This window comes from Myxine glutinosa, chromosome 4 (assembly GCF_964187855.1).
Source record: "Myxine glutinosa chromosome 4, kmMyxGlut1.1, whole genome shotgun sequence".
NCBI classification, from domain to species: domain Eukaryota; kingdom Metazoa; phylum Chordata; class Myxini; order Myxiniformes; family Myxinidae; genus Myxine; species Myxine glutinosa.
In genome coordinates, this window is record NC_136264.1 from 85943346 (window position 1) to 85957046 (window position 13701).

General features: G+C 44.6%; 1 protein-coding gene across 1 annotated transcript in view; it reads right to left on the bottom strand.

Annotated features, from left to right (window-relative positions):
* The window catches only part of ATOH8 (atonal bHLH transcription factor 8), a 61914-nt gene extending 51670 nt beyond the window's left edge, over window positions 1–10244 (bottom strand). Inside the window, exon 1 of the mRNA XM_068112867.2 lies at window positions 9172–10244. Within this exon, the coding sequence (XP_067968968.2) occupies window positions 9172–9807 (636 nt within the window). The 5' untranslated portion in view covers window positions 9808–10244. The remainder of the gene's footprint in view (window positions 1–9171) is intronic.
* Between the last annotated feature and the right edge of the window lie 3457 nt (window positions 10245–13701).

Sequence of the window (13701 nt, forward strand, 5' to 3'; positions counted from 1 at the left end):
GAACACACATTCTTGTTAAAAGATTGGCTTTTAAAACCTACCCTTATGAAGAGAGACATTTGTACAAACACACAAACTGATATTGCGTTTTATATGGTAGCTATGAATGATTGTCTTCATGTTTTTTTTCCCCCATCGAATTATTGCTGTGCCAATCTTCATCACCTCATGTTGAAGCCCAATCTTCATTACTTCAAGCACAAGGGTAAACATAGCACACCTGCCGACGTCATGGAGATGGCAATGATATATAAATTAAGCCACTTGGTGACAGTTTACGATTCATTCATGTCGTCAAAATGAGGAAAATACATGCCAAGGTTACCTGTTCACTATTCTGTGGCTATAACACCTGGATTTCTCCGAAAAAGTCATGATCCCTGAAAATATTTGAAGCGTTTCAGATTTTCAGGGCACAAAAATAAGTCGGTTCAATATTGAACATTTTAATTATACAGATGAGACATCTACAATTATGTAGATGAGACGGATTTCTGAGAAATGTGAATTTTAGGTGCATTTTTGGGTAAATGTTGGGAACCTCACTTTTTAACATAATTAGGGTATGCTGAATTCGATTAACCCGGTTCCCAAGTCGAATTTTGAGTTTTTGACCTTCTAATTAGCATAAACAAAATGGCCACCAAATTGCCATTTTTGGACAATTTCTTTGAACAAGCATTTATATATCATGTATATACATGCAGCTCTTTTAGTTTAACTTTACAACTTTTACACCAAAGTGCACCTAGAAGCTTATACTGGGCCTTTTTTCATAAATCCGTCTAGTCTATTATAAAACAAACTCTTTAAAACTGAAATTAAACTTCTTTGATAAATATTACTCTGTGAAGAGGAAATGGTGAGAGTTGCTGCTGTCAGTGTTGATATTGTTGGCTGCACCTTGGTGGGTCGTGGTTTTGAAGTAATTAGTGTGAGGCAAACTGTCAACTTTTTAGAACTACTTGTCTGTTCTGTAGCTCTGTGTCAATACGTCTGCGCTCCCTCCTTTTTATGATTATAACCTCTCTCTCTCTCCCCCTGGACTCTCTACCCCACTCTCCATCCACACCATTTCCTTGGGATTGGTTCACCAAGCATGGGAATGTTGGGGATTGTCTTGCATGCACGCAAATATACGCCATTCTAGGTGGTGCGAGACTCCACCCATGGACGGGTTATAGAAGCGGAAAGCCCGCAGGTGATGCTGTCTCTTACTTGAGCATCAGAGGCAGAGAGAAGAAGAGTATGTATCTCTGTCATTGTGTCAGACTGCATGCTCCAAGTCTAACAGAAGAGATTGCGACAGAGTGTGAAGCGGAGTCAGCCACCGGTACAACAAAGCGCTGGAAAGGTCACCAGAGTGACTTGAGCTGCCCGGTGCCATACTCAGCACCAGCCCACCCAAACCAATCTGCCAGCACCCGTGGTGGACGCAAAGACGGTGTCACAATTCTGACCACATCCCCTGTCATCCATTTTATCACCTGTTATTTGTATCTGTCTTGGTTTGAAGTGAGTTTATTAATTCGCGAATCTCACCATCCATACGCATCCTCAGTTTGCCACCATTATTGTGACAGTAGTAGGTAGTGTTTAAGTTAAGATCGATTGTTCATCGTTTGTCTTTGCAACGCTCCACGGAAAATTTGTTCCCTTGTCAGAATCTAATAATCGTGTTGTGTAACGTATTTACTCATTATTACTGCGCAGTGTTTTTAATCATAATTTCCATCATTAAACAAACAAAAAAGAGTTTGAAATCATTCAGTGGAGGCGTTTCATTTTCCTGGCATCAGCCTAATTTGGAACAATAGGAACAGAAGGTAAAGCACAGGGTTCCATATCCCATGCTCATCTTTTTAATTCACCAATCATCGCTCGGTTATCCAGGGCCATGCCTGACATGTATAGGGCTTTCATTGCGCACAATGCACTTATGTGGTTTCAGACACTCAATGCAAATGACAATATTTACAAATGGCAATAAAGCTTGTATATACACGATTCAATAACAGTGGTCAGAAAAGCATATCTTTTGTCCAGAAATGTCCGTTGCTACTCTAAGTCCTGCGATAACCACTCTATCCAAGATTTGACTGAAAACACGAGTCGATGCCTTCACGCAACGTGAAGCAAAAAAAGCACAAGGCATTTCTAGTGACATCGCAATGATGCTGTTGCGCGTGTTGCGGGTCAAGAGATTTGGGCTTCAAAAGTGCAATGGAAAAAAACTTTTCAATCACAATTTTTTTTAGATATTACAGTACATGGGAAACCTGGACAACCTTTCGATTTGGCCTCAATGACACAATTTGCAGAACTTAGCAAGGATTTAAAGCTGAAAAACAAAGTGAAGGATCAATCCAAGTACAACTGACTGGAATTTTAAGAGTGAGGTTCCATGCGTACGTTCAAGTGGTTATTGCATGTCCAACTAGCAACCAAAAAAAGTAACAAAACTAGAATGGCACTCGGTAGAGCGCATACCTCCGCCAGGTTGAACAGTTTATGGTTTCTATCCCACTGATAGGCCGAATATGGTTTCGGACCTGAACCAGAATCTAATCGGCTTGTTCTTGTCACCTAACCAACTCATCCACCAAGTTTAGTCATAACTCGTCCATAACTTTTTTAAAATATTGTTACAGACGCGGTTTTAGATGTTATATTGACCGAGCGGTGGTGTATTACCGCGTCCGAACAGTTACTCCCCGATTAGAACCCGATTCCACCCGACGTTGACCAGATCGCCCCACAGATATTCAATCGGGAAACCTCTAAAGCGACCGAAAGAGAAGGAAAAGAGAAAAAGACAGAGTACGGAGGAAGAACAGATTTATTATACACACACAAGCAAAAAGGAAGAGCGACCAAAATTATTTACAAGCAATGGATGGAAAAAGCAGTCACACAGTGCATCGTTAGCTTATTCTACTCAATTTACTTAATCCCAAGACAACGAGTAGGACAGGACGTTCACACTTACACAGGGGATATTGCAGGCAGGTAGGGCTTGAGGTGGATTGCTTGAGAGGGAGGCAAGGTCGGAGGTAGCAGCTCTCAATTCCTCGCGGTTTTGGCGGGAAAACCCTCCGTCGCGTATCCGCTGCTGTAGACGTCACGCGCTGGCTCGGGCACACCTGCTCCTCTCCTCCTGGTGGAGCCGTCTCCCTCCTTTCAGCGCGTCTCTCCAAAGCTGGTTTCCTCTCCGAGTACCTCTCCTCTTTGGCTTGGAGCGTTTCGCATCTCACCGCTCTTCTTGGTGCCGCCTCTTCGCTCCTCTCCCAGGTCATCTGGTAAAGCAGTCCCTTACAGTCGCTTTTATCACCTCGGGCGGAATCAAGCCGCCGGCTGCGAGGGCACGCCTACCGGGTCGCTCACCGCGGTGCTGATTGGCCATGCGACCCTCTGGCTCACTCCTCCCCTCTATGACGAGGTGGAGACACGCCTTTCTTCTCCGAGATTAGCACATGGGCAATGGCGGCTTGCGGGATTGAACACAACTCCCACCCTTTTGAAAGGAACTTTGGAGAGCGGAGATGTTTGGGGAAATGGCAAGGGCCTATGCTTATTTTGTTTGATACAATGCAAAGTCAATCTAGTGGGAAACACATATTTAGCCTACATAGAATAAGGAAATACACTATTTAAAAAGATATATCGTGACCTGCGTGTAAGTTTCATGGAATTAACTAGGAGGACGGCTGCGACCATTATTTACATTAACAGGGTGTTACACATATTTTTGTAACGTTCACATTGTAACGTTTTCACATTCGTTACACTTCCTCCAAAATTGTTACACTTCTCAAAAAAACCGTTACACTTCTCAGAACCGTTACAATATGTTACATACCGCTTTTCGCCCGATCTCTCAATGGTGAAGAATCACTTCAAAAATTAAATAATTCCCACATCTGAATCCATATTCAGATATTCACCAAAATCGAGTCGCTTCGGTCTCGTCACACACCCAACCGGTCCACCAAGTTTCGTCCAAATCCATCCGAAACTTTTGAGATATCTTGTTCACAGACAGACTAACAGACAAACAGACAGAGATGAAAACATTACCTCCATCCACCTTCGGTGGCGGAGGTAATGCCCTTTTTGCGAGAGATGGACCCGAGAGAAGGTCGCAAAATAATGCTGAAAATTTCCGGCTGATGGCTCCAAGTATTTGTAGGTTTCAGAATGGTTCCTTCCGAGTCTGCTAGGATTTTGGCTTTGTGATAAATACGAGCTTTTCCCTCCACATTATTGTTCGACAGAGACGAGGGCTACATGGGCCGTGGCTCTAAGTGCAAGCAAAGAAAGGCGTCTGAAGGTCACCTTGTGGATTAAATGTGGGCCTGAAAAAAAGAAAACCTGCATTTATTGTCTCACAAGTTTTGTCTTTTGCATTCTATGCACACGTGGAGTGACGACTCACACTTATTTATTCTTCCCACTATCACCGTACTATTTAGGCAAGATTTACTGCAGATGTGCTTTAGTAAAAGAGATATATTAACATCGTATGTTGTGATATTTGTGGTAGCGGGTAGAGAAATCAGAGCAAAAGTGTAATTGGAGTATCTGAACACGCACAGCTTAGTGGCCAGAAGTAAAGATCTGCCGGCAACCCTCTCATCATCACCCTGGGTTGTCCTAGAATCTTTCCGCGTACCTGGCAGATTGTTGCAATATTTCTGAAAGCTACACAGCTGATGCAGTGGCCTTGATAGATTAGGACAGGACATTTAGAATCTAGCGAGGGTGGAGGCACAACTTTCCGACAGGATTCACAATATAATATACTCTGAACTCTGAACTCTGAGATAGTACTCTGAACTATCTATACTGGGTTCGATTTCTGACCCGACTATGAAGTGTCGGACTGCTGCTTCACAGGACGGATGTTGCATCACAAAGTGTACTGTCTAGTACATGTTAAATATCCCATGGCGCCCGAGTTATTGCCGGCATCCTGGCCAAATTCCAAATCCAGAACAAAAATCAGCTGTAGTTGAATGTCAAGCCTGCCGAGCCACTTCATGAAACACTAGGTCCGAAAACATCCCCCTCCACCAACCCCACAAGAAGGTGGAAATAATTGGGGCCGTTAAAAAGGAAGTCATCGTATAGACCAATCCAGAATTGGCTACTCTTCTTGAAAGATACCATGGGATATTTAACACCCACATGCGGACACGAGCAAATGAACATCCCTTCTGAATGGTGGTGCGCATCCTCCATAGAAGCATCAGGGCAATAGTTTATAGCTGGAGCGGGATTCAAAGCAAGCCTACCTAGCCAGAGAATAGGGGAATGCACGGTGAGTATGCTCCCTCCAAACTACATTTGCTGTCCACCCATCATTTCAGAGAATACAACATCATGTGCAATATTTAAGAAGCCAGTCATAGAAAGTAGACTCGGTGGCATATTCGATCCACTCTGAGTTTTGGAGGTCGGTGGCTTGAACGAAAGACTTCAAAAATGGTACGTGATGCTGGACATTCAGCATTTGCAGCACAGAGCACGGACAAACAGCCATGGGTTAGCAGCCATTGCGCATGCTCGATAAGCTTAATGGCCTCCTGCATTGAAGTTCCTTGGAAGGGAACTCATAGCAATACTAATATCTCATTATTTATTGTACACCGCTCCTTTCCTATGCCATCTCCAGGCATTGCAAATCGTCATTGCCGGGCACCAAAGGGGGCTCGGCAGTGACGCACGCTGAAAGAGAGTACTCAGTTTTCACTCTGGTTTCTTGTTTGTTTGTTTGTTTGTTTGTCCGGGCGATATCTCAGCCATCCTTTGAGATAGGAAGCTGAAATTTCGGCACAATAGTGAGCAAGTCCTTTGTCAAAAACGGTATTTTTGTTTTTTGATTAATCAATTAATTGATGAGTTATTTAATTATTAGCGATTAATTAAGTACTTATTTAATTAATTAAATTTCATTTCTCTTCTCACCATTAACTCAGGCACCTTTTGAGTTAGGAAGCTGATATTTGGACATGCCAATGACCAGGTGATTTGGCTGCAAAGGCTATTTTTGATTTATTAATTAATCAATGAATCAATTAATCGATTAATTATTTAATTATTTGATTAATGTCAAAAAAAAATTTTTTTTTTAAGTTACAGATTCTGATGAAATTGTGGTGGTTTATGTGTTCTCCGACCGAATTGATTAATAATTTAATTTTTTTATGATTACTATTTATTTATTTTCATTATTAATCATTTATTTATCTTCTTTCTCATTTGGCCTCTGAAGGTGGCCTCTAAAGGTGGTTTTTTTCTCATTTTGCCAATATCTCAGGCACCTTTTGAGCTCAGAAGCTAATATTTGGACATGAGTGACCAGGTGATGTGGCTATGAAGGATATTTTTGATTTATTGATTAATCAATTAATCAATGTATCGATTAATTATTTAATTATTCGATGAATTACTAAAAAAAAATATTTTTCCCCCAATTACAGATTCTGATGAAATGGTGGTGGTTTATGTGTTCTGTGACCGAATTGATTGATAATTTAATTTTTTAATGATTATTATTTATTTATTTTCATTATTAATCATTTATTTATTTTCTTTCTCATTTGGCCAATATCTCAGGCATCTTTTGAGCTGGGAAGCTAATATTTGGACATGACAATGACCAAGTGATGTGGCTATCAAGGACATTTTTGATTAATCATTTCATCGATTCATTATTTATTGATTAATCGATGAATTACTTATTGATTAATCAATTAATTATTTAATTTTTTATTAATGACTTATTTGATTAAATTTCTAAAAGATACATCTTCGGATGAAGCACAAGTGGTTTTGTTATGGTATTAGCCAATTGATTAAGAAAATATTTTGTGATAATCTTTTATTGATTTTAATTATACAATTAATCAATCAATTAGATGTTCATCTCTCCCTCCCAATGCAGCCTCTATGAGCTGCACTGTGGTATTGCCGGGCGCCGGAGGTGCCCCGGCAATGCCGCGCTGCAGCATATTTAATTATTTGGCATGGGGCGGTGTACTTTGAATGTATGTGTACTTGTTGATTATTTATTTATTACCTTCTGAGGTGCTTTTCATTTTTGGCTCACCTGAACTTTAGCTTATGCAATTGAGCAGTTTCCGTTAGGTAAGTCAGTGGGTCAGTGAGTCTGTAAGCACTTCAGTAATTATGATTTAACCAAACACATGCATTTGAAGAAACCTGGCCACAAGCTTCATATCTGATGCCAAACGATGGTGTGTTGACCGCATCATTATGGGGATCTATGGGGGGGAGGGGGAGGAGGCGTTCGACCCCCCCCCCCCTCCTCCCAAAAATAGGTATTTGCTCTCTTCTCCAAAACTACACACATTATTTCGATTCCATGTTTGAAGTTTGACCACAACCTTAATCACCCATGATATACAAAAGTTTGTTCACAGCATTAAAAAAAAATCAGGGTTTAAAGGGGGTACGAGGGGTTTGAGCTCCCAAAATAGCTATTTGCCTTCTTCTTCAAAACTACATACACAATTTCAGTGAAACTTGCCCACAACCTTAATCAGCCATGATGAACCAAAGCTTGTTCATGGCGTAAAAAAAAAAATTGGGGTCTAAGACTGTCTGCAGGAGGGGGCGGAGGGGGGTGGTTGACCCCCCCCCCCCCAAATAGATATTTATTCTCTTCTCCAAAACTACACACATGAGTTTGATGAAACTTGTCCACAACCTTCATCACCCGTGATGTAACAAAGTTTGTTGCCGGCATGAAAAAAAAGAAATCAGGGTTTAAGGCTGTCTGCGGGGGAGTTTGACCCCCCAAAATAGATATTTGCTCTCTTCTCCGAAACTACACACACGATTTTAATGAAACTTGTCCACAACCTTCATCACCCGTGATGTACCAAAGTTTGTTCACGGCATTAAAAAAAATCTGCCCCTTTGGCGGTATACAGGGGGTGGGGGGGGGGGGGGGTTGCCCCCCAAAATAGGTATTTGCTTTCTTCTCAGAACCTACACGCACGATTTTACTGAAACTTGAACACAACCTTCATCACCCGTGATGTACCAAAGTTTGTTGCCGGCATTTAAAAAAAAATTAAAAAAAATCAAGGTTTAAGGCTGTCTGTGGGGGAGTTTGACCCCCCAAAATAGGTATATTTGGTCTCTTCTCTGAAACTACACACACGATTTTGATGAAACTTGTCCACAACCTTCATCACCCGTGATGTACCAAAGTTTGTTGCCGGCATAAAAAAAAAAATCAGGGTTTAAGGCTGTCTGTGGGAGAGTTTGACCCCCCCAAAATAGATATATGCTCTCTTCTCCGAAACTACACACACGATTTTGATGAAACTTGTCCACAACCTTCATCACCCGTGATGTACCAAAGCTTGTTGCCGGCTTAAAAAAAAAATCAGGGTTTAAGGCTGTCTGCGGGGGTTTGACCCCCCAAAATAGGTATATTTGGTCTCTTCTCCGAAACTACACACACGATTTTGATGAAACTTGTCCACAACCTTCATCACCTGCAATGGACTAAATTTGTCGAGGGCATTAAAAAAAAAATCAGGGGTTTGCCCCCCAAAATAGGTATTTGCTTTCTTCTCCATTACATATTTTGTACGTCATCCACACCTACCAAAGTTCCCTGGTTCTACCAGGTGAGCCCAGAGGCATTGCCCCTATTCTTGCACCCGCTCCCACCAAACGCGGTTTGCAATTTATAAATAATAAAGTATTTTTGTTTTATTACAAATGTTCACCATTTACTCTCCAGGTGTCAGGTACACGCGTACCTGTTGCGACCACAAAGTCGTTCAACCGGAGCTCTCATTCCGTGTACCGTCGCGTAAAAGCGGCAAAAGGCGCGAACATCATTACGTTCACCGATGACATGACGTCACAGCAGCACAACCCAAGTTCACGCAAATTGGCATCGCGCGCTTCTTTTCTCCAAGTGCGAGTATCGGAATGGAAGACAACGGAACAAAAGGTTATTGTTTGAGGAAGGTAAAACGCGCACGTGGTGCTCAGGTTCTTTCGCAGTTTGTCCAAAAGTTCTGCGCACCTGCGCTCAAGAGAGAGACAGAGAAGGGGTCGGGGTAAAAGAGGGGGGTGGTGTGCCTACCTAATAGTAAGAGAGGGCTCACTATGTCCCCAAAGCACCTGCTTGCGGAGCGCCTCGAAGGCGGCGCTGATGGTGTGGACCCGCGTACGCTCCCGCGCGTTCGCCAGGAGCCGCCGGCTGTGCTGCACGGCTTTGGAGTCGCACGTGTCGGGACATCCCGCGGACGCGGAGCTCGACGAGGCTTCGCCGGACAAGACCATGCCGGCGAGCGCGGGGCTCAGCTCGACGTCGCCGAGCCGGACGCGTTTGGCCGCCGAGGGTCCCGAAAAAGAGGGTCCGTGCTGAGCACCGGACGCCGGACTCCGAGGAAAGGCCTGCGCGGGGACGGGGGGCTTCGCGTCGGGGACTTGAAGAGACCCAGAATCGACCCAGGCGGCGAAAGGAGCGGCGAGCAAAGGGGCGGCCGCGGGGGGCGCACCTACGGGGGCTTTCGCCTCGTGCTGCCACGAGTCCGGCCCTGCGGACCCAAAGGTGCGAAGTGCGTCTCCCTCGGGTCGCCCGACGTCCGTCTCGAAAGGCTGCTCCCCATCGCTGTCCGTCCTGCGAGGCCCTAGCTCGGAGCCCTGGACCGGGCGGTACTTGACGGGTTTGCTGCTCTTGCGCGGCGTTTTCACTTTGCGAGGAGCGCACGATGCCGCCGGGGCTGCGGGTCCGTCCACCGGAGGTTCCCGCATGGCCAAGACCGCAAGGGACGCGCGGGACTGCGATCCACCGGGTCGCTCCACCTACGGGATCGTATGGAATTAGTTGAAGGAGCAGAGATGGGCGATCCGAGTCCGTATCGATAGGACCGGGTCGGGACCAAAAGGCAAGATCAGGGATCGACCGGGTCGGGACCAAAAGGCAAGATCAGGGATCGACCGGGTCGACGGGACGGAGCCGGCCCAGAGCTCGCGACTCCGCAAAAAAGAAACTTGACACGAGCTCACTGAAAGTGTCCCCCACGATCTCCCTTACCCTCCCCTCGCTCCTCCCCCCACTTCCCTCGCTCCTCACAAGCCCCTCCTGTCCAGAACAGCCCATAGACTAACAGGCAACAGCTGTGTTTACCCAGGCGGCGCCGGGCTAAGCTTAGGGCAGAGGCTGCGCGGCTCACCAGCTGCCCGACGTCAGCGCCGGCTCGCCCCGCCCACCCCAGCCTTCGGGGCTTCTGTGCGCCACGCCCACCGCGTCCTCCAGAGCTCCCGTGCGCCACGCCCACCGCGTCCTCCAGGGCAGCGCGAGCCGCAAAACTCACGAGCTCCCGGAGCTGCTGAGATCCGCACAGGTGGCTAAACGAGCTGCTCAGGAGCGGTCGAGCCACCTGGACGTGAGGCAAGGACTTACTCGATTCAGAAGCTGAATCGATCACGAACCGGTGCTCGCGCTGCAGAAAGTTTGTCCCGGCACAGAGTGATCCATTACTTGATCATGGAGGAGTTTCCATAAAAGCGCGGGTTTTTCTGCAATTGCAAAACGAAAAAGCTTTACCACCGATATTATTACGATTCGTTCCGGCCTCAACAGAATGGAACACTAAACGATGCGTTTTATCTCTCGCATCAACTGGACTGCAGAGAGACAGGACAGCCGGCTTATCGTCGCAACAAAAGCAGGGCGCTCCACCATCCAGCGTCACCTGCTGGCACCACAAAGGTAGTTCATAGTCTGGATGACAATCGAGCATCGAAAGCAGAGGGCACGTCATGCTGTATACCTGGAAAGGTAATCACAGCCCCCGCTGCGAGCTGCATCCCCAACCTCGAGAAGAATGTGCCCAAAGCTAAGAGGGGGTTGTGAGTAGTCGGACAATGTTGGTTCTGAGACGAGTCCTTTTTTCGCATGACCACTCGCTTACAGTCGTTGCACTCGTTTTTGCTCACTATCGCTCACTCACCTGCTCAATGACTCATCTCAGAACCAACATTGTCCTACTACCTGGTGGAGACTGGTGGCCTTTCACATTATTCACAGCATACTCCAACCTCATTGTTGTGCGTCATACTGGCATCCTGCGAGCGCAAACTTACCTTGAATGCAAGTTCAGGTAAAGAATGCAAGGAACAATCTTTAAGACAAATTTCACGGAAATTACAGCGATAATTGCAGGTAATTTAAAAAAGTATAATTTAGTTTATACATTCGGAAAATTAAACCACTCTTTGCACTTTTTGAGATATAATAATGCAGGCAGCACATGGGATATGGCGGAGGAACAAAACATGGATTCCGGCTCCTTGTGCAATTTCGAAAGTGAAATGGCAACAAAAAGTAACATTTCAGCTTTTAGCTATATTTGAAGCAAATTATCTGCACAGAATCGCCCAAAGAATTATGAATATGTCTCCACTGCTAAATTTACTCTAGATACTCACAATAGTCAAAGCATTTATAACGTTCTTATTTATTTTCGAACACGTCGTCGTCGTCGTCGTCGTCGTCGTTCCTCGTCGTCCTCGTCATCATCACCACCACCACCACCACCACCACCACCACCATCATCATCATCATCACCACCACCACCACCACCACCACCACCATCATCATCATCATCATCATCATCATCATCATCATACGAAATTCCTTACAGTGTGTTGGGGATAACGAAACAGTCTCTTGGCATCATAGTTCTGTTGGTGGATTTGGCATTGCATTCCCAAAATTCATTCAGGGCAGGAATGTGTAATTTGGTCAGGGTACCGGCGATAACTTGCCTACCTTTTTGGAAAGGCACCCTGGGATCTTTAGCGTCCACTAATGCTGACCGACGACTCCTCCAATTGAATGTCCCTCCGATGGACGGCGCACACATTGATGCTTCGCCCAGCTTGAGAAGCACTGGGATGACGGTTTGTATCTGGGTCGAGATTTGAACCAAGGATAGATCGATTAGAGACGAGTGTGTATACACCTCTCGGCTATCCGGCCAGTCCATTATGTAACTTACAGGCAACTAAAGTGAAATTTCATAAATGATCGAATTTATCACATCATCATCATCACCATCACCATCACTACCATCACATTCATTATCACCACCATCATCACCATCAGCACCATCATCACCATCACCAACATCATCATTATCACCACCACCATCATCACCACCATCATCATTACCACGACTATCCCCACTATCATCATCACCACCATCATCATCATCATCACCACCATCATCATTACCACGACTATCCCCACTATCATCATCACCACCATCATCATCATCATCATCACCACCACCATCATCATCACCACCACCACCATCATCATCATCACCACCACCACAATCATCACCATCACTACCATCACATTCATTATCACCATCAGCATCATCATCATCACCACCACCATCATCATCATCATCACCACCACCACCATCGTCATCATCATCATCACCATCACTACCATCACATTCATTATCACCACCATCAGCATCATCATCAGCAACATCATCACCATCACCAACATCATCATTATCACCACCACCATCATCATTACAATCACCACCATCACCATCATCACTACCATCACATTCATTATCACCACCATCATCACCATCATCACCATCATCACCATCATCACCATCATCATCATCATCATCACCACCACCACCATCATAATTATCATCATCATCACCACCACCATCATTAAAACCACAATCACCATCACCATCACCATCATTACCCCGACCATCATAGTCATCACCATTATCACCATCACCATCATTACCACGACCATCATAATCATCACCATCATCACAATCACCATCACAACCTTCAGTATCACCACCATCATCATCATCACCACCATCATCATAACCATCACCATCATAACCATAACCATCACCATAATTATCATCATCATCACCATATTCACCATAGCCATCATCATCATCACCATAATTATCAACACCATCATCATAACCATTATCATCATCATAACCATCATCATCATAACCATCACCATAATTATCATCACCATCATCATAACCATCATGACCATCATCATCATCATCACCACCATCATCATCATCATAACCATCGCCATAATTATCATCATCATAATTATCATCACCGTCATCATCATAATCATCATCATCATCACCACCATCATAACCATCACCATAATTATCATCACCATCATCATAACCATAATCATCACCATCATCGTCGCCATCATCATCATAACCATCATCTTCACAATCATCAACACCACCATCACCATCACCATCGTCACGATCAGGTACACAGTCTGCATAGAGCGTTGGTTCTTGTGCATAGAGCTTGAGCTGTGTGCATAGAGCACACAGTCTGCATAGAGCGTTGGTTCTTGTGCATAGAGCACACAGTCTGCATAGAGCGTTGGTTCTTCTGAAGTAGTTTCTTCACTAGGGATACAATCCTGGATGCATTTAACAGTCTGCTGTGCACTCACAAAGGCAAGACATTATTTCCTAATATCCAATATTTCTCCACAGAAATTGCTGTGAAATTTACAAATTGTGTTTTTTTTTTAATTAGAACACGAAATGAAAAATTTGATAACTGTTACGTGTTCCTCTACGATCTCCTGGTCTCGGTACACCTCCG